The sequence below is a fragment of the Pristiophorus japonicus genome, chromosome 8 (genome assembly GCF_044704955.1).
Source record: "Pristiophorus japonicus isolate sPriJap1 chromosome 8, sPriJap1.hap1, whole genome shotgun sequence".
Classification (NCBI taxonomy): Eukaryota; Metazoa; Chordata; class Chondrichthyes; family Pristiophoridae; genus Pristiophorus; species Pristiophorus japonicus.
Window position 1 is genome coordinate 96,189,977 of NC_091984.1, and position 22,275 is coordinate 96,212,251.

General features: G+C 45.6%; 1 protein-coding gene across 1 annotated transcript in view; it reads left to right on the forward strand.

The window, feature by feature from the left end:
• nmnat2 (nicotinamide nucleotide adenylyltransferase 2) overlaps nt 1–22,275 on the forward strand; it is a 425,329-nt gene that overhangs the window by 147,020 nt on the left and 256,034 nt on the right. Inside the window, exon 2 of the mRNA XM_070887134.1 lies at nt 2,819–2,907. Coding sequence (XP_070743235.1) covers nt 2,819–2,907 — 89 coding nt within the window. The remainder of the gene's footprint in view (nt 1–2,818; nt 2,908–22,275) is intronic.

A 22,275-nucleotide genomic window follows, 5' to 3' on the forward strand; every position in this document is an offset into this window, starting at 1 on the left:
TTTGATGAAGTGGTTAAATCACTCAACACCTCGGTTGCTTTGAGGATTGTACTGAGCAGTAAGGCGATGCTCGTTAGCATGACGAGTGACGAAATCCATGAACTAGTCAGACACAAACTGTGGTCCATTGTCAGTGATTATGATCTCTGGGAGGCCCCACTTAGTGAACATACACTGCAGAATAGTGACAATCGTTGATGAGGTCACTGAACTTGTTGCAACGATTTCTGGCCATTTGGAATGCAGGTCATGTACTACAACAAGGAACCGCTGGTGCTGTGGAACTGCTTCAACTAGACCGAAGATATCCAACTGAAGTTGTTGCCATGGTTTTTGTGGCCATGGAATGGGCTTCATTGGCGCTGGTCGGATGTTTTTGCTCAGACTGCATGCTTCGCAGTGTGAGACAAACTCCCCGATGCGAGTGTCAATCCCAGGCCACCATACTGAATCGCGACATCTCTGCTTCACGAGGACAATGCCAGGGTGTCCATCGTGTGCCAATGAGAGAATGCGCTGTTGAAGCGACTTGGGAATTACTGCTCTATCACCACGAGCTAGGCAGCCATCGTTCCAAACGGAAAATTAATCACGAAGTCTGTGGAAGGTTTTCAACTCTTCCAGAATTTGCTTAGGCCACTCAGTCTGGAGGCACACGTGCTGGAGCGTAGCATCATGCTGTGATTCAGTTTTGAGTTCGTCGCAGGAGACAAGGTTGATGATGGACTAAGTGATGATCGACGTGACATATGTCATCATCTGTGAATAAGTCAGCACCAGAGTCTGAAACTGGTGTCGAGCGGCTGAGCATGTCAGCTACATGGTTGCAACTGCCAGCGATGTACTGTACATCAAAGTTATACTGAAGGCGGTGATCTGACCATCGGCTGATTTGTAGCGGTCTGTGCCCAGATCCAGTTGTACCGAGTAGTGTTGTTAGTGCTTGGTGATCATACGGAAAGTAAATTTCCTGCCATAGAGGTAGATGTGCCAGAGTTCACATGCATAGGCGCAAGCGAGTATTTCGCATTCCGCTGTAGAATATTTACGTTCTGCAGATGAGAGCGTACGAGAGACGAAGGCTACTGGGCGTTCCAGGTTGTCAATCCATTTCGAGAGCACAGCACCCATGGTGGTGCCTGGTGCATCCATGGTGACATACCTAGTGGCATTCGGGTCAAAGTGCACGAGGATAGGAGGGGATGTGATTTTCTCCTTAAGTGTGGTGAATGCCTGAGCCTGGGAATCTGTCCATTCCCAAGTGATGTCCTTGCGCAGCAACATACAAAGTGGTTCGGCAATGTGCACGTAGTGCGGGACAAACTTTAGTTAGAAGTTGCAAGTGCTGAGGAATGATGAAAGTTCTTTGACATTGGTAGCCTCCTGCATTCACTGGATCGCGTCAATGGTGTCAACCTTGTGCTGTGACTTGGTAGCCCAGAAGTTTTTTTCTCCAGCACCGAATGTATACTTATCGGCATTAACTGGAATGTTATATGTAGCAAGTCTAGCCATAACTGTGTGAAGTCGCTAGTCATGTTCTTCCATTATCCATCCATGGACCATAATATCGTCAAGGAGATTGAGGGCTCCCTCTAAGCTTGCTAGCGTAGTAGTGACAATCTTCTGAAATGCACTTGGTGGAGAAGATAGTCCGTAGGGCCTGCGTCGATACTGATACAGACCATCATGTGTCGTGAATGCCGTGAGTGGTTTGCTGTCCTCCGCTAAGGGTATTTGTAGGTAACTGCGGCGCATGTCGTGTTTTGTAAAAACTATTGAGCCGTGGAATTCTGAAGACAGTTTGTCGATGGTAGGAAGAGGGTACTTGTCAGGGATGATAACGTCATTGACCTCTTTCAGGTCGATGCACAGGCGGATCTCCCTATTTTTAACGCCAAGCAATGACTAAGTTCACGGTCCAGGGTGAGGAGTTGATGCTCTCAATGATTCCCTGAGATTCAAGTCGCATTAATTCTGCAGATACTTGGTTGCGAATCGCGAATGGGAGACGGTGAAGTCGCTGCGTAACCGGTTTGACGGAAGGGTCAACGCGGGGATGATGGCAGAATTTTGTTGTTGCGGTCTAACCCACTCACCGTGATGTACGTAGAAAAGCTTTTTATCCAACTCCGCCATGGAATTGGAGGGTCCCCGGGTGTGGAGAGGAAAGGCGGGGGGTGGGGGGGAGGATTGGTAGGGAGGTTAAATTGATTCATCCTCATCGCCAAATTATGTTGTGTACGCAAATAAACAGACTAATTGAACCAGCAATAAAGTAACTAACTATGGCCTTTATAGCAACTCCCCAAAATGGTGTCCCAAAACCAGCATGAACCAGAATGTTTACAGCAACTGAGAATAGCTCCCGCAGGGTCCTAATGCCTGTCTAGTTAGAGTTTGTGTAAGAAACAAATAGAGTATGAACACAACAGATAACACTCCTATGAAAAGCCCTGGGTTGTTTTACTATGTTAAGGATGCTATACAAGTGCAATTTGTGGTTGTTGTTGAAGGAAAAATTTAGTTCAGCTAAAATGCAAAGTCTCCTTGCAGCTGAAGCTAGTTTTGAGACATTTCTTTGGGTTTTCTATTGGGGGGCCTTTTTTAAAATTTGCATTTCTCTGTAAACTCCCAAAATATGTGAAAAATACTTTGAAAATTGTATCTAAATTTCTTCCCTTGATCTGGAGTTGCATATTTTGGAATTGAATGGGAACTGATTAGTACATTGAAGTGTAGTGCTTGGATCAAGCATGTGGATCAGCACTCGTTTCCATGCATCTTGTAAATTCACCTTTCCCATTTTTGCTTTCAGAAAGAGCCCGTGATTACCTGCACAAGACAGGACGGTACATCGTGATTGGGGGAATCATCTCACCAGTTCATGACTCCTATGGAAAACAGGTAATACTGTGCAGAATAATTGTTGTATTTTCAAGCACTGAAGGTTAGTTTCACCTTTCAAAACATGTGAAGCAACACACATCACAAGCATTTCAAAGATGATTCAAACTATAAAGCCACTAATTTTTCCAGTAAATACTAACTGCTACATGTCTCACAAAGAAAGTAGAGGATTTTTTTCTGCTTTGTCATATGAAATGTAAATCAATACTGATTAGTATTCAATTACTCTCTTTCCCCCTCCTCATTAGATTTATTTCTCAGGTCCCACTGTATCACGATGACCAGGTGACCCACTTCAGGCTCCCGTCTCTAGATTGTCAGCAGATTTTATCCATAATCATTGTGCTCTACAGTTAATGGGATTCGCCCTTATGGAAAAGTTTGAAACCACTGTTTTTTTAAAGCGGCTTCATACCATGTAATACTGCATAGGTGGAGCTATATGTAACCTGGCCTGTCCCTTTAAGATGATAAGGCCTAATTCCAGTAATTTGGTTCATCTTAGTTAAAGAGCAATTGTTGCTTTGAAAATAATTTAGCTGCTGGCAATTCATAAGGTTACAAAAACAAGCAGGAAATTATTCTTTCTCTTTATTTACACACATTTGACTCACTGGAGTATAGTGGCCATGTGGATTTACATATTGGGCCTAAAATTGAGGTCGAAGGCTTCCTTCGTACGAACACCTCTGACCCCCAAAAAATCTACAAATCCAACTGTTGGTTCCAAAGAAACATAGGATCCCGGTCGGAGGCCTTGATTTGCTGCGCATCGCATGGGGACCTGCCTTCCACGTACGTAAGTACAAGCTGGAGTCACGTGGGCCTGGACAACCAATCACGATCAGTATTCTCATTGATAATAATGGGAATCTGTTTGTGCGAGTTCCCATTAATATCAATGAGAAAAACACCCAAACACAACATAATAAATAAAACACCTCATATATTTAAAATTAATTGAAATGAAAGTTAATTAAATGTTTTAGAAAAAATATATATGCTTTGGAATTTTTTTTAATGTGTTTTAATACAGTTTAAATTAAACTTAACCTTAATGGACTGGGCTTTTAACATAAAAATGTGTTTTTAAATTTAATTTTTATATGTTTTAAAACTCTTAGGCTGGTAAAAGTAGGCTATGCGCCTGCTTTCACCAGGCATAAGAGTTTGAAGGACATTTGCTGGGCATGAGTTGTGCAACTAGCCCAATCTCTCCCACGCAAATGTCCTTCTTGCAGGGATGCATTCCGCCACCGACTTTTGCGAGGCCTCATCGAGTCCATGCACACTCCATACGGACCCGACGAGGCCGGAATTTTAGCCCCATTATATACTGAATAAGACATTCTTTAGAATATTCAGTGTAACAAAAGAATGTAGAAAAAAAAATGTTGTGCAATTTGATCCATTTCCAACTGGCCTCAGTGCAAGAAAGAAGATATTCACTTTTGAGGCCAAATATTAGTGTATAATAATAATGCATTAGTTGAAGGTCATTTTAATTTTGTACACTAATGGAGATTCAGGGGATAATTTTGCAACATTGTGTTCCTGGCGGCGAAAGTTGCTTTCTGAGAAAGCATATTGAAAAATTCTGGTACATGATTTTCCAATCATAATAGTACCTGCTGGAATCTCCAATGTGTGCTTTGGGCAGACAAGGTTTGCTGCCAGGTGCGCAAAATCTTAAAACGATCCCTTTGACCTCATAACTATGGCATCAACATGGAAGCAATCGATCATTTATGGTGGGCAGAACCATCAGTTGATCTTTTACTAGGCCACACACTAGTCTAGAGATCCCTTTACGTCCACCAATACCAGCCGACACAATGATAAGACAAGGCAGAAAGTATCAGCTTGGCCAAATAACTGATTGTGATTAGAATTTCCTGCCATGAATTGCAGGGACACAAATGGCTCAGCTGATTAATGCACTGGCTCTAGTTCGTGAGAGGGTTCGGGTCCACTGAAATGGAAAGTCTGCCCACAAGTCTATGAGATGCAAGGAAAGAACTGTTAACATTGGAAATTCAAAATAAAAACAGGAAATGGGCTGGAAATACACAACAGGTCTGTAAGCATCTAAATAGAGAAAAAAAAATCAATTTGTGCTTTAGGTGTATATCCTTCATCAGAACTTAACAAAGTTCTGACAACAAATCTACACCTGAAACGTTAAGTGGTCCTTTTTTTCCAGGTGTTTACAGATCTGTCCAGACTGTGCTTCATGTTGATCTATATAAGAACATAAGAAATAGGAGCAGGAGTAGACCATTTGGCCCCTCGAGCCTGCTCCGCCATTCAATAAGATCACGGCTGATCTGATCCTGGCCTCAACTCCACTTCCCTGCCCGCTCCCCATAACCTCCTTATCTTTCAAAATCTGTCTATCTCCATCTTAAATATATTGAATGACCCAGCCTCCACAGCTCTCTGACGTAGAGAATTCCAAAGATTCCCGACTCTCTTAGAAAAGAAATTCCTCCTCACATCCGTTGTAAATGAGCGATCCCTTATTCTGAAACTATCCCCTTAGTTCTAGATTCCCCCATGAGGGGAAACATCCTCTCTGCATCTACCGTGTCATGTCCCCTCAGAATCTTATATGTTTCAATAAGATCACCTCTAAGTTTTCTAAACTCCAATGAGTACAGGCCCAACCTGCTCAACGTTTCTTCATAGGACAACCCCTTCATCTCAGGAATCAACCCAGTGTACCTTCTCTGCCTCCAGTGCAATTATATCCTTCCTCAAATAAGGAGACCAAAACTGTATGCAGTACTCTAGGTGTGGTCTTACCAATGCCCTGTACAGTTGTAGCAGGACTTCCCTACTTTTATACTCCATCCCCCTTGCAATAAAGGCCAACATTCCATTTGCCTCTTCCTATTTATTTGCTGTACCTGCATACTAACTTTCACAAGGACTTCAGATTCTTCTGGACCATCGCATTTTGTAATATCTCCCCATTTAAATAATAATATGCTTTTTTATTTTTCCTACCAAAGTGGATAACCTCACATTTTCCCACATTATACTCCATCTGCCAAATTTTTGCCCACTCGCTTAGCCTGTCTATAACCCTTTGGAGATTCTTTGCGTCCTCCTCACAACTTGCTTTCCCACCTTTCTTTGTATCATCAGCAAATTTGGCTACATTACACTCAGTGCCTTCATCCAAGTCATTAAATATAAAGTGCAAATAGTTGAGGCCCCAGCACTGATCCCTGTGGCACCCCACTAGTTACAGTTTGCTAACCTGAAAATGACCCATTTATCCCGACTCTCTGCTTTCTGTTAGTTACCCAATCCTCTATCCATGCTAATATATTACCCCCAACCCCGTGAGCTCTTCTCTTGTGCAGTAACCTTTTATGTGGCACCTTAACGAATATCTAGGGATATTCATGCACTTGCCTGGGTTATGTTAACTGGTCATCAGTTGAATTTGAGGCTATCTGGAGCCAGTACTTGAAACAAAAGAGGATCATTGGAGTTGCTGTCCGAAGGAGAGAACTTGCTGGTTATTCAAAAGCGGGCCCAGTGAGGCGTATGTGAAAGCAGCAGACGTTGGTGGGGTGTGGGGGACTAGGTGAGACATAATCCTGCTCCTTCTCTTGAAATGATATTCGAATTTCTTTAAAAATGCTGCTGCACTCAAAGAGCTTCCTGCCAATTAAATATTGGCATCAAACCTCACAGCTTGTGTGGCACATTCAATTCTCCTGCTTATTGAAAGCTCGAGAGCAATTAAATGGAAATAAATGCAATGTTCAGTAGAAATTAGCTGTGATTTGGGAAAAGAGTGATTTTTTTTAAACAAGCACAAAATCACTTCAAATTTGAGTTGTTCCAGCATTTGTTTCCATCGGATTTTATTCCACTGAAGACCCTTGTTCAACAACAGCGAGCTGAATATACTGATTGCCTGGAAGAATCCTGCTTAGGAAATCATGGGACCACAGCCCTTGATATTCTGTAAATTAATTTAAATGGATGGCATATTGAGGCTTTGGGCCTGTGGTTTTTGAGCAGCACTCCTTGTGAGCATTATTTCGTGCCAGGATCATGAAAACTTGAGAACCACATGGCAGAGAAACAGGCCATTTGGCTCAACTGCTCAATGCCAGTATTTGTACTCCACATGAGCCACCTCTTACTCTGATTACCCCCGCCTCCATGTCCTCCTATTCCCTACACCTGCGTGTAAGCTTACCATTAAATGTGTACCATTGAATGCTATCTGCTTCAACCACTCCATGTGGCACCAATCTCTGTGTGAAGAAATTCCTTCTAACTTCTTTATTTGATCTGTTAGTGGCTATCTTATATTTGCACAGGCTTGAGAAGACTCCAGAACCTGAGGAATTACCAGCAGAAAGAAAAAAAATACTTGAATAATGTACATTTTTATGTGTAGACAGTGAGGAAACATAGAGACATAGAAACATAGAAAATAGGTGCAGGAGTTGGCCGTTCGGCCCTTCGAGCCTGCACCACCATTCGATAAGATCATGGCTGATCATTCCCTCAGTACCCCTTTCCTGTTTTCTCTCCATACCCCTTGAACCCTTTAGCCATAAGGGCCATATCTAACTCCATCTTGAATATATCCAATGAACTGACATCAACAACTCTCTGTGGCAGGGAATTCCACAGGTTAACAACTCTCTGAGTGAAGAAGTTTCTCCTCACCTCAGTCCGAAATGGCCTACCCCTTATCCTAAGACTATGTCCCCTGGTTCTGGACTACCCCAACATCGGGAACATTCTTCCCGCATCTAACCTGTCCAGTACGGTTTTATGAGATCCCCTCTCATCCTTCTAAACTCCAGTGAATAAAGGCCCAGTCGATCCAGTCTCTCCTCATATGTCAGTCCAGCCATCCCAGGAATCAGTCTGGTGAACTTTCGCTGCACTCCCTCAATAGCAAGAATGTCTTTCCTCAGATTAGGAGACCAAAGCTGAACACAATATTCCAGGTGAGGCCTCACCAAGGCCCTGTACAACTGCAGTAAGACCTCCCTGCTCCTATACTCAAATCCCCTAGCTATGCAGGCCAACATACCATTTGCTTTCTTCACCGCCTGCTGTACCTGCATGCCAACTTTCAATGACTGATGAACCATGACACCCAGGTCTCGTTGCACCTCCCTTTTTCCTAATCTGCTGCCATTCAGATAATATTCTGCCTTTGTGTTTTTGCCCCCAAAAAGGATAACCTCACATTTATCCACATTATACTGCATCTGCCATGCATTTGCCCACTCACCTAACCTATCCAAATCACCCTGCAGCCTCTTAGCGTCCTCCTCACAGCTCACACCGCTACCCAGTTTAGTGACATCTGCAAACTTTTTGGAGATATTACACTCAATCCCTTCATCTAAATCGTTAATGTATATTGTAAAGAGCTGGGGTCCCAGCACTGAGCCCTGCGGCACTCCACTAGTCACTGCCTGCCATTCTGAAAAGGACCCGTTTATCCCGACTCTGCTTCCTGTCTGCCAACCAGTTCTCTATCCACGTCAGTACATTACCCCTAATACCATGTGCTTTGATTTTGCACACCAATCTCTTGTGCGGGACCTTGGCAAAAGCCTTTTGAAAGTACAAATAAAGAATTCTACCATATTATGGTCACTCTTCCCCAAGGGGCCTCGCACAACAAGATTGCTATTTAGTCCTTTCTCATTACGCATCACCCAGTCTAGGATGGCCAGCTCTCTAGTTGGTTCCTCAACATATTGGTCTAGAAAATCATCCCCAATACACTCCAGGAAATCCTCCTCCACCGCATTGCTACCAGTTTGCTTTGCCCAATCAATATGTAGATTAAAGTCACCCATGATAACTGCTGTACCTTTATTGCACGCATCCCTTATTTCTTGTTTGATGCTATCCCCAACCTCACTACTACTGTTTGGTGGTCTGTACACAACTCCCACTAGCGTTTTCTGCCCTTTGGTATTCCGCAGTTCCAACCATACATCATCCAAGCTAATGTCCCTCCTTACTATTGCATTAATTTCCTCTTTAACAAGCAATGCCACCCTGTCTCCTTTTCCTTTCTGTCTATCCTTCCTAAATGTTGAATACCCCTGGATGTTGAGTTCCCAGCCTTGGTCACCCTGGAGCCATGTCTCCGAGATGCCAATTACATCATATCCGTTAACTGCTATTTGCGCAGTTAATTCGTCCACCTTATTCCGAATACTCCTCGCATTGAGGCACAGAGCCTTCAGGCTTGTCTTTTTAACACACTTTGCCCCTTTAGAATTTAGATGTAATGTGACCCTTTTTGCTTTTTGCCTTGGGTTTCTCTGCCCTCCACTTTTACTATTCTCCTTTCTATCTGTTGCTTCTGCTGCTATTTTATTTCCCTCTGTCTCCCTGCATAGGTTCCCATTCCGCTGCCATATTAGTTCAACTCCTCCCCAACAGCATTAGCAAACACTCCCCCTAGGACATTGGTTCCGGTCCTGCCCAAGTGCAGACCCTCCAGTTTGTACTAATCGCACCTCCACCAGAACCGGTTCCAATGTCCCAGGAATTTGAATCTCTCCCTGCTGCACCACTCCTCAAGCTACGTATTCATCTGAGTTATCCTGTGATTTCTACTTTGACTAGCATGTGGCACTGGTAGCAATCCTGAGATTACTACTTTTGAGGTCCTACTTTTTAATTTAGCTCCTAGCTCCCTAAATTCGACTCGTAGGACCTCATCCCGTTTTTTACCTATATCGTTGGTACCTATATGTACCACGACAACTGGCTGTTCACCCTCCCTTTTCAGAATGTCCTGCACCCGCTCCGAGACATCCTTGACCCTTGCACCAGGGAGGCAACATACCATCCTGGAGTCTCGGTTGCGGCCGCAGAAACGCCTATCTATTCCCCTTACAATCGAATACCCTATCACTATAGCTCTCCCACTCTTTTTCCTGCCCTCCTGTGCAGCAGAGCCACCCACGGTGCCATGAACTTGGCTGCTGCTGCTCTCCCCTGATGAGTCACCCCCCTCAACAGTACTCAAAGCGGTGTATCTGTTTTGCAGGGGGATGACCGCAGGGGACCTCTGCACTACCTTTCTTGCACTGCTCTTCCTGTTGGTCACCTATTCCCTATCTGGCTGTGTACCTTCAACCTGCGGTAAGACCAACTCACTAAACGTGCTATTCACTTCATCCTCAGCATCGTGGATGCTCCAGAGTAAATTCACCCACAGCTCCAGTGCTGCAATGCAGTCTGTCAGGTGCTGCAGGCAGATGCACTTCCTGCACACGTATTCATCAGGGACACTGGAAGCGTCCCTGACTTCCCACATAGTACAGGAGGAGCATAACACGTGTCCGAGCTCTCCTTCCATGACTTAACCCCTAGATTAACTTAATTGGCAACAAAAATGCTAAAAGGTTACTTACTGATAAAGGAAAAGAAAAGAAAAACTACTTACCAATCACCAGCCAATCACTTACCCCCTTGGCTGTGATGTCACCTTTCGATTTCTTTCTACTTTTTTTGCCTTCTGCCCCTGCTGCACCTGTGACTAGTGTACAGGTGAGCTGTCCAAACTAGACCCGATGTCCTATGTGGCCTGCAAGAGTGGGTTATTTGGTCTGAAAAGGCCTGGTGATTCGTTTCCTACTCGGACTTAGTACTTTGAGGCTTCTGATTTCTTCTCCTGGAATTTGATAAGCCTGGAAGCTGAGAAAGGCCTGCCTGGCGTGGCTGCCTCATTGTCCTCCAATGAGGGAACAGTGCTGAGAGGACCTCTCCAAACTGGCAGCTCTTGAAAATCCAAGTAGGAAAAACCAGCAGCTGCAAAATGTAAGCCGAAGCAGAAAATAAGTTTTGTGGGCTGGATAGTTTGTGCATCTCCACTGTATGTTAATAACAAAAACAGAATGGAACAATAAATCAACAGATTAACTGTATTGACTTATGATAAAGAGTGCATTAGTGAGCTTATTGAACATTTTTTCCATGTATATTTCCATATAAATAGATATAGAGAGAAGCATATTAATATAAATCACTGAGAAACTCTCCTAGTAAGATGAAGCGGAAAGGTCAAGGTGCATTATTTAACATAAAATATTCGTGTACAGTTCTCTTAAATCAATTTCCTAACAATTGGAAGCTTTATGTTACAAATGAAATTATTTTATGAGTTCTTTCTTTGTTGCAATTATGGTCCATAAAGCTACATGATGTATGGCAAAATGGCCCATACAAAATAATACAAGTGACAGCTGGTAAGTCAACAGATAGAGAAAAATGCAGATAAGTAATGATAGATGGTCCATAATCTGATGACCATAGGGACCACCTAGACTGCCCTCGGGCCCTCCTGTGGCCTAGAGATTTCCCTTAGAGATGTTCTATCTGAGTAGGCTATAACAATACTATTGTTGGAAGCTACTGTAAAAATTAGGTTAATGTGCATTAAGTATACAGAAAGGCAAATCATAGTACCACACCACAGAAATGGCAGGGCTAGATTGAGAAAGAAGAAATATAAGTTGGCTTTTCACTGTGGTTGTCTCAGAAGATGGACAGCTGCTGAGCATAAAATATGAATTTGTAAGTACAAATTGTCGCAATACATAGAGGCCTGATCAATCAATCCCAGCTTCGCCAGACTGGTACATAGATGCATTCATCTTGCTTGCAGAAACCTAATTTATTCTCATTTTCAAGCATTGTCTGTCAATAGTCCAATCCAGAGTGTTGTAGTTTGCTCTCCTGTGTACATGGTTATGGTACTGATGCCATGTTTAAACAAAGAGACTGCCATTAAAATAATATATTTTAGAGATGAGCAAAAGTGTGGGTCGGTTGTAGGGAATAAGCAGCAGATACACAGTGAGCTTATATCTTATTTAGGCCAGACACCAGTAACTGAATCCTTGAAGAACACACGTTAACCATTTATTTGCACTTGGTATCCACATAGAATTTGTTCAAGAGCTGTATGCATCTATGTGGTTGCTGTACTGAGATAATTCACGATGAATGTCACCAACACAATGAATCCTAATCTGAAATCATTGGTTTTGGTCATTTAATGAGCACACACCTTTCACTAATTACAATATTCACGTACAGAAATTAATACATGCTAATTATACAACGCCAGATGGGGATGATTTGTCCACATTTGCACCCATACATACTGCAGAAACAGAAGCTAGATACAAGATTTTGGTTTAAATTTGGCTTTGGAGCACGCCTCTGATTAACAGCCCATGACGATAAGGGCACACTGGATAGGTGGTAGGGATTCAGTGTGAATTGACCTTAGTTGGACACAGTGGAGGTAATTTTGCTTTGAGCGATAGCATAAAATCAGCCAATATTGGATCAGCTGCCTGTTATAAATCTTTCCCAATTTTCATTTACTTTAACTTCAAAATGGATAGCTGGATGACAATGTCAACTGTGCCACTTAATTGCACTCTGCTGAATATAGGAGCAAGATTGAATTTGGCATATGGATTAAATCGGACTCAAATTCTAAAATACCCGAATGATGGGGGGCGGGGGAATGACAGTCTTCCTGCACAATAAGGGCTGCTGGCTAGTGATGATGCTTTTTAAACAAGCTAATAGGCCTGGAAATTCCTGGAGAGGCCTGGGAGTTGGGTGGGGCAAGGGGGGAGGGATGGATCAAGGTCAGAATGGAACTTCTTCCAGGCCCTTGTCCAATCCATCCAAAAATCTGGGGTCAGGGTTACTCAGATATTTTGGCCAGGTGACCATGCAACTGGGTGTCCGCCTGAGCTGGAGGAAGGGGATACTGTTATATATCTAAACCTGTAAATACCTTGTTTAACTACCAGAAGGCTCATCCCCTGGTGTCCCAAGGGATCCCACAATCCCTTGGGAGCACCTGTACTTAAAGAGGCCTCACAGGCTAGAGAGGCACTCTGGAGACCTGCAATAAAAGACTACGGTCACACTTTACTTTGAGCTCACAGTTTCCAGTCAGGCTCTTTATTCATACACTACAATTGGCGACGAGATACTGATAACAAACCCCACCACAACGATGCAGAGAACAATGGGCATCCTGGAGAAATTTTCGGAGGGAGATGATTGGGAAACCTTCGTGGAGCGACTCGACCAATACTTCATGGAAAACGAGCTGGAAGGAGAAGGGAACACTGCCAAACGAAGGGCGATCCTCCTCACCGTTTGCGGGGCACCAACATATGGCCTCATGAAAAATCTGCTTGCTCCAGCGAAACCCACAGAGAAATCGTATGATGATTTGTGCACACTGGTCCGGGAGCATCTTAACCCGAAGGAAAGCGTTCTGATGGCGAGGTACCGGTTCTACACGTGCACGAGGTCTGAAGGCCAGGAAGTGGCGAGCTATGTCGCCGAGCTAAGACGCCTTGCAGGTCATTGCGAATTTGAAGGACATTTGGAGCACATGCTCAGGCACCTCTTTGTACTTGGCATTGGCCATGAAGTAATACTTGGCAAACTTTTGACTGTGGAGACCCCAACCTTGAGTAAAGCCATAGCGATAGCCCAGGCGTTCATCACCACCAATGACAATACCAGGCAAATCTCTCAGCACACGAGTGCTGCTACAAGTACTGTGAACAAAGTAATGTTGTTTTCGAATCATAATGTACAGGGCAGGCCTCACATGCCTGCAGCTGAACGTCTGCAGATGTCTGAGAGTCCACCATCAAGGGTGATGAAAGCTAGGCCATTTACACCTTGTTGGTGCTGCGGAGGTGATCATCATTTCCATTCATGCTGCTTCAAAGGATACGTTTGCAAGGGCTGTGGAACAATGGGACATCTCCAACATATGTACAGGCGAGCTGCAAACACTGCTAATCTTGCAAACCACCATGTTGCAGAGGAGGACAGATCAACGGCGACGAACCAGAGCTTCAGACCGAGGAGGCAGAGATATATGAGGTGCACACATTTACCACAAAGTGTTCCCCGATAATGCTGAAGGTTGAATTAAATGGACTCCCAGTGTCAATGGAGCTGGACACAGGCGCGAGCCAGTACATTATGAGCAAAAAGACTTTCGATAAATTGTGGTGCAGCAAGGCCTCAAAGCCAGTCCTGACTCCCATTCGCACTAAACCGAGAACTTACACCAAGGAACTGATTCCCGTAATCGGCAGTGCTATTGTAAAGGTCTCCTATGATAGAGCGGTGCACAAGTTACCACTCTGGGTGGTACCGGGCGATGGCCCCACGCTGCTCGGCAGGAGCTGGCTGTGGAAGATACGCTGGAACTGGGACAACGTCCGAGCGCTCTCGCCCGTCGACGACATTTCGTCTGCCCAGGTCCTAAACAAGTTCCCCTCGCTGTTTGAACCAGGCATCGGGAAGTTCCAAGGAGCAAAAGTGCAGATCCACCTAATTCCGGGGGCGCGACCCCTCCATCACAAGGCGAGAGCAGTACTGTTTATGATGAGAGAAGGTGGAGCTCGAGCTGGACCGACTGCAACGAGAGGGCATCATTTCGCCGATCGAATTCAACGAATGGGCCAGTCCGATTGTTCCAGTCCTTAAGGGAGACGTCACAGTCAGAATCTGTGGTGATTACAAAGTAACTATCAATCATTTCTCCCTGTAGGATCCATACACACAACCAAAGGCAGATGCCCTTTTTGCGACGCTGGTGAGAGGAAAGACGTTCATGAAGCTGGACTTGACCTCGGCCTACGTGACGCAGGAGCTGGAGGAATCATCGAAGGGCCTCACCTGCATCAACACGCACAAAGGTCTTTTCAGTTACAACAGATGCCTGTTTGGGATTTGATCAGCCGTGGCGATATTCCAGAGAAACATGGAAAGCTTACTGAAGTCAGTCCCACGCACTGTGGTCTTCCAGGACGACATCTTGGTTACAGGTCGGGACACAGTCGAGCATCTGCAGAACCTGGAGGAGGTTCTTAGTCAGCTTAATCGCGTAGGGCTCAGGTTAAAACACTCGACGTGTGTTTTCGTGGTGCCTGAAGAGGAGTTGCTGGGAAGAAGAATCGCGGCAGACGGCATCAGGCCCACCGATTTGAAGACGGAGACAATCGAGAACGCACCGAGGCCACAGAATGTGACGGAGCTGCAGTCGTTTCTAGGACTCCTGAAATACTTTGGTAACTTCTTACCGGGTCTCAGCACACTGTTAAAACCACTGCACGCCTTACCGCGTAAAGGAGACGAATGGGTATCGGGTAAAAGCCAAGAAAATTCTTTTGTAAAAGCTAGAAAACTGTTATGCTCAAACAAATTGCTTGTGTTGTATAATCCATGTAAGCGTTTGGTACTAGCATGTGATGCGTCGTCATACGGTGTCGGGTGTGTATTGCAACAAGCTAATGAATCTGGGAAATTGCAACCGGTTGCTTATGCATCCAGAAGTCTGTCTAAGGCTGAGAGGGCGTACAGCATGATTGAAAAAGAAGCGTTAGCGTGTGTTTACGGGGTAAAGAAGACTAGAACTGGAGCAAACTAAATGCCGAGAATTTGAATTTCTAAGATACTCCGTTCTACACCAGTTGCTCCAAAAAATCAGGAGCAACTGAGGCCGAAACTTGGGCCCAAAATGTCTAAACAGGCAGACTGCCTTCTGTGGGGTAATCGGGTAGTGGTACCTAAAAAGGACAGGGACACTTTCATTAGTGATCTCCACAGTACCCAACCAGGCATTGTAATGATGAAAGCAATAGCCAGATCCCATGTGTGGTGGCCCGGTATCAATGTGGACTTAGAGTCCTGCGTGCACAAATGTAACACATGTTCACAGTTAAGCGATGCACCCAGGGAGACACCACTAAGTTTATGGTCTTGGCCCTCCAAACCGTGGTCTAGGGTCCATGTCGACTATGCAGGCCCGTTCTTGGGAAAAATATTCCTAATGGTTGTAGATGCGTACTCCAAATGGATTGAATGTGAGATAATGTGGGCAAACACGTCCGCTGCCACCACTGAAAGCCTGCAGGCCATGTTTGCTACGCACGGCTTGTCTGATGTCCTTGTGAGTGATAACGGGCCGTGTTTCACCAGTGCCGAGTTCGAAGAGTTCATGACCCGCAATGGGATCAAACATGTCACATCTGCCCCGTTCAAACTAGCATCCAATGTTCAGGCAGAGAGAGCAGTGCAAACAATCAAGCAGAGCTTGAAGAGGGTAACTGAAGGCTCTCTGGAGACTCACCTATCCTGAGTCCTGCTTAGTTACCGCACGAGACCCCACTCGCTCACTGGGATTCCTCCTGCTGAACTGCTCATGAAAAGGGCACTTAAGACAAGGCTCTCGTTAATCCACCCTGATCTACACGAACAGGTAGAGAGCAGGCAGCTTCAACAAAGTACATATCATGATAGCGTAAATGTGTCACGTGAAATTGAGATTAATGATCCTGCATTTGTGTTGAAATATGGACAAGGTCCCAAGTGGCTTCCCGGCACTGTCGTGGCCAAGGAGGGGAGTAGTGTGTCTGGGATCAAACTTTCAAATGGACTCATCTACAGGAAGCACTTGGACCAAACCAAACTCAGATTCACGGACTATCCAGAGCAACCCACATTAGACCCTATCTTTTTTGACCCCCCAACACACACATCAGTGGCAACTGACACAGCGGTTGACCACGAAGCAGAACTCACCACACCAGGCAGCCCAGCAAGGCCAGCTGCACAGCAGCCCAGCGAGGGCCCAACAAATGACTCACCAAAACCAGCATTTGCACCGAGATGATCAACCAGGGAAAGAAAGGCCCCAGATCGACTCACATTGTAAATAGTTACACTATTGACTTTGGTGGGGAATGTTGGTATATATGTAAACTTGTAAATACCTTGTTTAACCACCAGAGGGCTCATCCCCTGGAGTCCCAAGGGATCCCATAATCCCTTGGGAGCATCTGTACTTAAGGAGGCCTCACAGGCTGGAGAAGCACTCTGGAGACCTGCAATAAAAGACAAAGGTCACACTTTACTTTGAGCTCACAGTATCCAGTCAGGCTCTTTACTCATACACCATAGCATTAATGGACTCTGGGGGGTAAAGTTAACAATCTTACTTCATTGCTTTGCTTCTACAATATGGCTTCCCATTTGTCTCCATCTCTGAATGTGGCCGATAAGGGGCGGAACGCTGGTAGATTGGTTCAAAAGTCCACCCTAAAGATCCCACCCATGCTGCCAGTGCACCAGAAAATCATCCCAGGAATTTTAGGATCACAGTGACAAACCTGCAAAAGGAACATGGCCCACTAGAGGGTATTTTCTTTCCTATATTAATATTGATTTTCTGTGATTCAGTTGCTGATGTTTTGAGGTATAAAGGACATGATGTGAGGGCACTGTAAACCTGCTGATTATTTCCCCACTTCCTACATGTTAATGGGGTAAACATTTGTAATGGCTGGACTACAATGGCTTACAGAGTTACCCAGATTATTTCTAAAGGTTTCTACAGCCGTCAATTTAATCTCAGCCACCCAGTCACGCATACAGGAAAGCAAACTACTGATCTCTTGTTTGGAGCGGACCGTTTTGTCCAAAGATTTTGCTCCGCACCTTGGGAACAATCTACTATCGGTCTTCATGTCAATCAATGAACAGGCACAATCTCAATAATTGGAGAAAACTGGAGCAAACTGGTTATATCCAATAACGTCAAGAATAATAAGTGGAATCTGCTCAGGAGGTGATGGGCCTTTGGAGATAGGTTTAACTCCCCCCATTTCCTTCAGTTTCTCCCTCAGGAACCTCACCTATTTGCAAAACTGTTCACTAAACCCAGTACTTCTTCCCAACTCCCAACACCAACTCAGATGGTTCAATTTGTAACTGCAGTGTCCAGCATGGAACTGAGTTGTACAGATCAGGAGGGACCCCCGTCAGATCTGTGTTGAGACAAGGTGACGTCGGATACAGTCAGAGGTGTTGGTCCTGATCACTATGCAGTAACTCCTACTGGAAAAGTATGAAAGTGCGGACATTGGAGGAGGAAGGGGCTTGGCTCTGATGCCGCCCAAATTTGAATAGTTTGTTGCCACTCATTGATTTGGCTCACAACTGAAGAATGAGCACTGGATTCAGTTATGAGAAGGTTGTGGGTGCACAGGGAACTGGGCCCAGAATGTGTCAGCACTTTTAAGAATGGAGAAAATTAGGGGAAAACAAATCTGACCAGTTGCGTTTTAAGCGCGTAATCTAGGACCACCTGTGCTAATACTAACCCCACCTTGAGAATTTGAGAAATGTGAGACCTGCTACCTTAGCTATTTTATTGGAGCAATTTGAATGTGGATGTATTCCATGTCTGCACTGGTTGGTGTGAAAGAAGCTTATGCGCTGCAAGTCTTAATTATTGTTGAAATCAGTTCCCTACCAATTGGTTCCTCAAAGGCAAACAAATAAACACCAGAGGTGTGAACATTGTCACAGCTTGTGCTGTTTGCCTAATAGTCCTTTTGCAAGCTGCAACTGAACTGATGCCAAACAGACAAGAGACTGGCACTTTACTTTTCACAGTTTTAAGCAAATGAATTAAAGACTGCAGTACAACGCCAACAGTGATTTGCTTAGAGCTACGGTGGAATATAACACTTTCATAGTTCATAGTCTAGTTTGGACTACACCTAAATTGTGACTTGCTCTGTACTGTTTATAAGCAGTGCACTGTGACCTGTTCTGTACTATAACCAGTGCACTGTGAGCTGCTCTGTACTATAACCAGTGCACTGTGAGCTGCTCTGTACTATAACCAGTGCACTGTGAGCTGCTCTGTACTATAACCAGTACACTGTGACCTGCTCTGTACTATAACCAGTGCACTGTGAGCTGCTCTGTACTATAACCAGTGCACTGTGACCTGTTCTGTACTATAACCAGTGCACTGTGAGCTGCTCTGTACTATAACCAGTGCACTGTGAGCTGCTCTGTACTATAAGCAGTGCACTGTGAGCTGCTCTGTACTATAACCAGTGCACTGTGAGCTGCTCTGTACTATAAGCAGTGCACTGTGACCTGCTCTGTACTATAAGCAGTGCACTGTGACCTGCTCTGTACTATAACCAGTGCACTGTGAGCTGCTCTGTACTATAACCAGTGCACTGTGAGCTGCTCTGTACTATAAGCAGTGCACTGTGACCTGCTCTGTACTATAAGCAGTGCACTGTGACCTGCTCTGTACTATAACCAGTGCACTGTGACCTGTTCTGTACTATAACCAGTCGTGGAGCAGGCGGAGGATGCCGACGTACTTTTGGAGGCATCTGAAACAAAGGAGGACGCTCCACGACGACATGCCGACCGTGATCCTTACCAACAGATCCATCACAGACCCAATCCACGTTCGGACCGGGGTCAAACAGGGCTGCGTCATCGCCCCAACCCACTTCTCAATCTTCCTCACTGCCATGCTCCACCTCACAGTTGAAAAGCTCCCCCACTGGAGTGGAACGAAACTACAGAACCAGTGGGTCGCTGTTCAAGCTTTGCCGTCTCCAGGCCAGGTCCAAAACTACCCCAACCTCTGTCGTCGAGCTACAGTACACGGATGACGCCTGCGTCTGTGCACATACAGAGGCTGAACTCCAGGACATAGTTGACGTATTTACTGAGGCGTACGAAAGCATGGGCCTTATGCTAAACATCAGTAAGACAAAGGTCCTCCACCAGCCTGTTCTCGCCGCACAGCAGTGCCCCCCCCAGACATCGAGATCCAGAGTGCGGCCCTGGACAACGTGGACCACTTCCCTTATCTCAGGAGCCTCCTATCAACAAGAGCAGGCATTGACGCCAAGATCCAACACTGGCTCCAGTGCGTCATTGAAGCCTTTGGCCGCCTGAGGAAAAGATTGTTTGAAGACCAAGCCCTCAAAACTGTCACCAAGCTCATGGTCTACAGGGCCGTAGTAATACCCGCCCTCCTGTATGGCTCAGAGACATGGGCCATGTACAGTAGACACTTCAAGTCGCTGGAGAAATACCACCAACTATGTCTCCGCAAGATCCTACAAATCCCCTGGGAGGACAGACGCACCAATATTAGTGTCCTCATCCAGGCCAACATCCCCAGCCTTAAAGCACTGACCAGACTTGATCAGCTCCGCTGGGCAGGCCACATTGTTCGAATGCCAGACACGAGAATCCCAAAGCAAACGCTCTACTCGGGACTTGTCCATGGCAAACGAGCCAAAGGTGGGCAGCGGAAACGTTACAAGGACACCCTCAAAGCCTCCCTGATAAAGTGCAACATCCCCACTGACACCTGGGAGTCCCTGGCCCAAGACCGCCCTAAGTGGAGGAAGTGCATCCGGGAGGGCGCTGAGCTCCTTGAGTCTCGTCGCCGAGAGCATGCAGAAATCAAGCGCAGGCAGCGGAAGGAGCGTGAGGCAAACCAGTCCCACCCACCCTTTCCTTCAACCACTCACTGTCCCACCTGTGACAGAGACTGTTGTTCTCGTATTGGACTGTTCAGCCACCTAAGAACTCATGCTAAGAGTGGAAGCAAGTTGTCCTCGATTCCGAGGGACTGCCTATGAGGATGATGACTACAACCAGTACACTGTGACGTGTTCTGTACTATAACCAGTGCATTGTGACCTGCTCTGTACTATAACCAGTGCATTGTGAGCTGCTCTCTACTATAACCAGTGCATTGTCACCTGCTCTGTATTATAACCAGTGCATTGTGAGCTGCTCTGTACTATAACCAGTGCACTTTGACCTGCTCTGTACTATAATCAGTGCACTTTGACCTGCTGTGTGAGAGCGGGACTAGAGGAACGGCAGCGTGGATAAAAGGAGCTAGCTCGGAGCGGGAGCAACTCAATAGAGGCAACAATCGAAAGTGTGATGTCAGAGTGACATTGACTCAAGGGAAACAGCTGATTGGTGAGTAGCCGTGAGTGTTTTTGTCTGCTAGTTTTAAGTTTATTTCATAATCAAATAGTTCATAGTTCATAGTTTAGTTCATAGTCAAATAACTAGAGGCATGGCAAGGCAGCTCAGTCCCATGGAGTGCACATCTTGTGCCATGTGGGAAGTTCTGGATGCTTCACATAGCCTGGATAACCACATGTGCAGGAAGTGTTACCAGCTACAGCAACATGAGCTCCGGATTTCGGAGCTTGAGCCGCGGCTGGAGTCAGTGAGGTGCATCCGCGAGGCTGAGAACTTTGTGGATATCACTTTTCTAGAGGTGGCCACCCTGCAGCTTAAGAGTGTGCAGGCAGAGAGGGAGTGGGTGACCAGTAGACAGAAGAGGAGGACTAGGCAGGTAGTGCAGGAGTCCCCTGAGTCCATCTCGCTCTCCAACCAGCATTCTGTTCTGAGTAGTGGTGGGTGCGATGGTTCCTCTGGGGAGTGCAGCCAGATCTAAGTCTACGGCACCATGGGTGGCTCAGCTGCACGGAGGGAGGAGGAGGGGTGGATGAGCCATAGTGGTAGGGGATTCGATAGTCAGGGGAGCAGACAGGTGTTTCTGCGGCCGCAGATGTGACTCCGGGCTGGTATGATGCCTCCCTGGTGCCAGGATCAAGGAGTGACTGCCGGGCATTCTGGGGGGAGAGGGTGAACAGCCAGAGGTCGTGGTCCATATCGGCACCAATGACATAGGTAGAAAGAGGGATGAGGTCCTGCAGACAGAGTTTAGGGAGCTAGGAAATTAAAAAGCAAGACCTCAAAGTTAGTAATCATTGGATTACTCCTGGTGCCACGTATTAGTGAGTACATAAATAAAAGAATAGGACAGATGAATGCTTGGCTGGAAGGGCTTTAGATTCCTGAGGCATTGGGACCATTTCTGGGGGAAGGCAGGAGCTGTACAAGCCAGATGGGTTGCACCTCAACAGGGCTGGGACCAATATCCTCGTCCCGGGGGGGGGGTGTTGCTAGTGCTGTTGAGGAAGGTTTAAACTAGCTTGGCAGGGGGATGGGAACCTGAGAATTGATTCAGTAGGGAGAGAAACAAAACTGGAATATGAAAGGAAAAAAGTAGAAAGTGAATTTGGAAGACAAAACAAGGGCTAGAAAATAGACAACAAGGAAGTTTGGCAGTGCTAAATGGTATATACTTCAATGCAAGAAGTCTAGGAAATAAGGCAGATGAGCTGAGAGCACAGATAGACACTTGGGAGTACGATATTATAGCTATTACTGAGACATGGCTGAAAGAAGGATAGGTATGGCAGCTCAACATTTCTGGTTACAGGGTTTTCAGACGGGATAGAGAGGGGGGTAAAAAAGGAGGGGGGTCGCAGTATTGATTAAAGAAACAATTACAGCTTTGAGAAGGGATGACATGTTAGAAGGATCATCAAATGAGGCCATATGGGTTGAATTGAAGAAAAAAAAGGT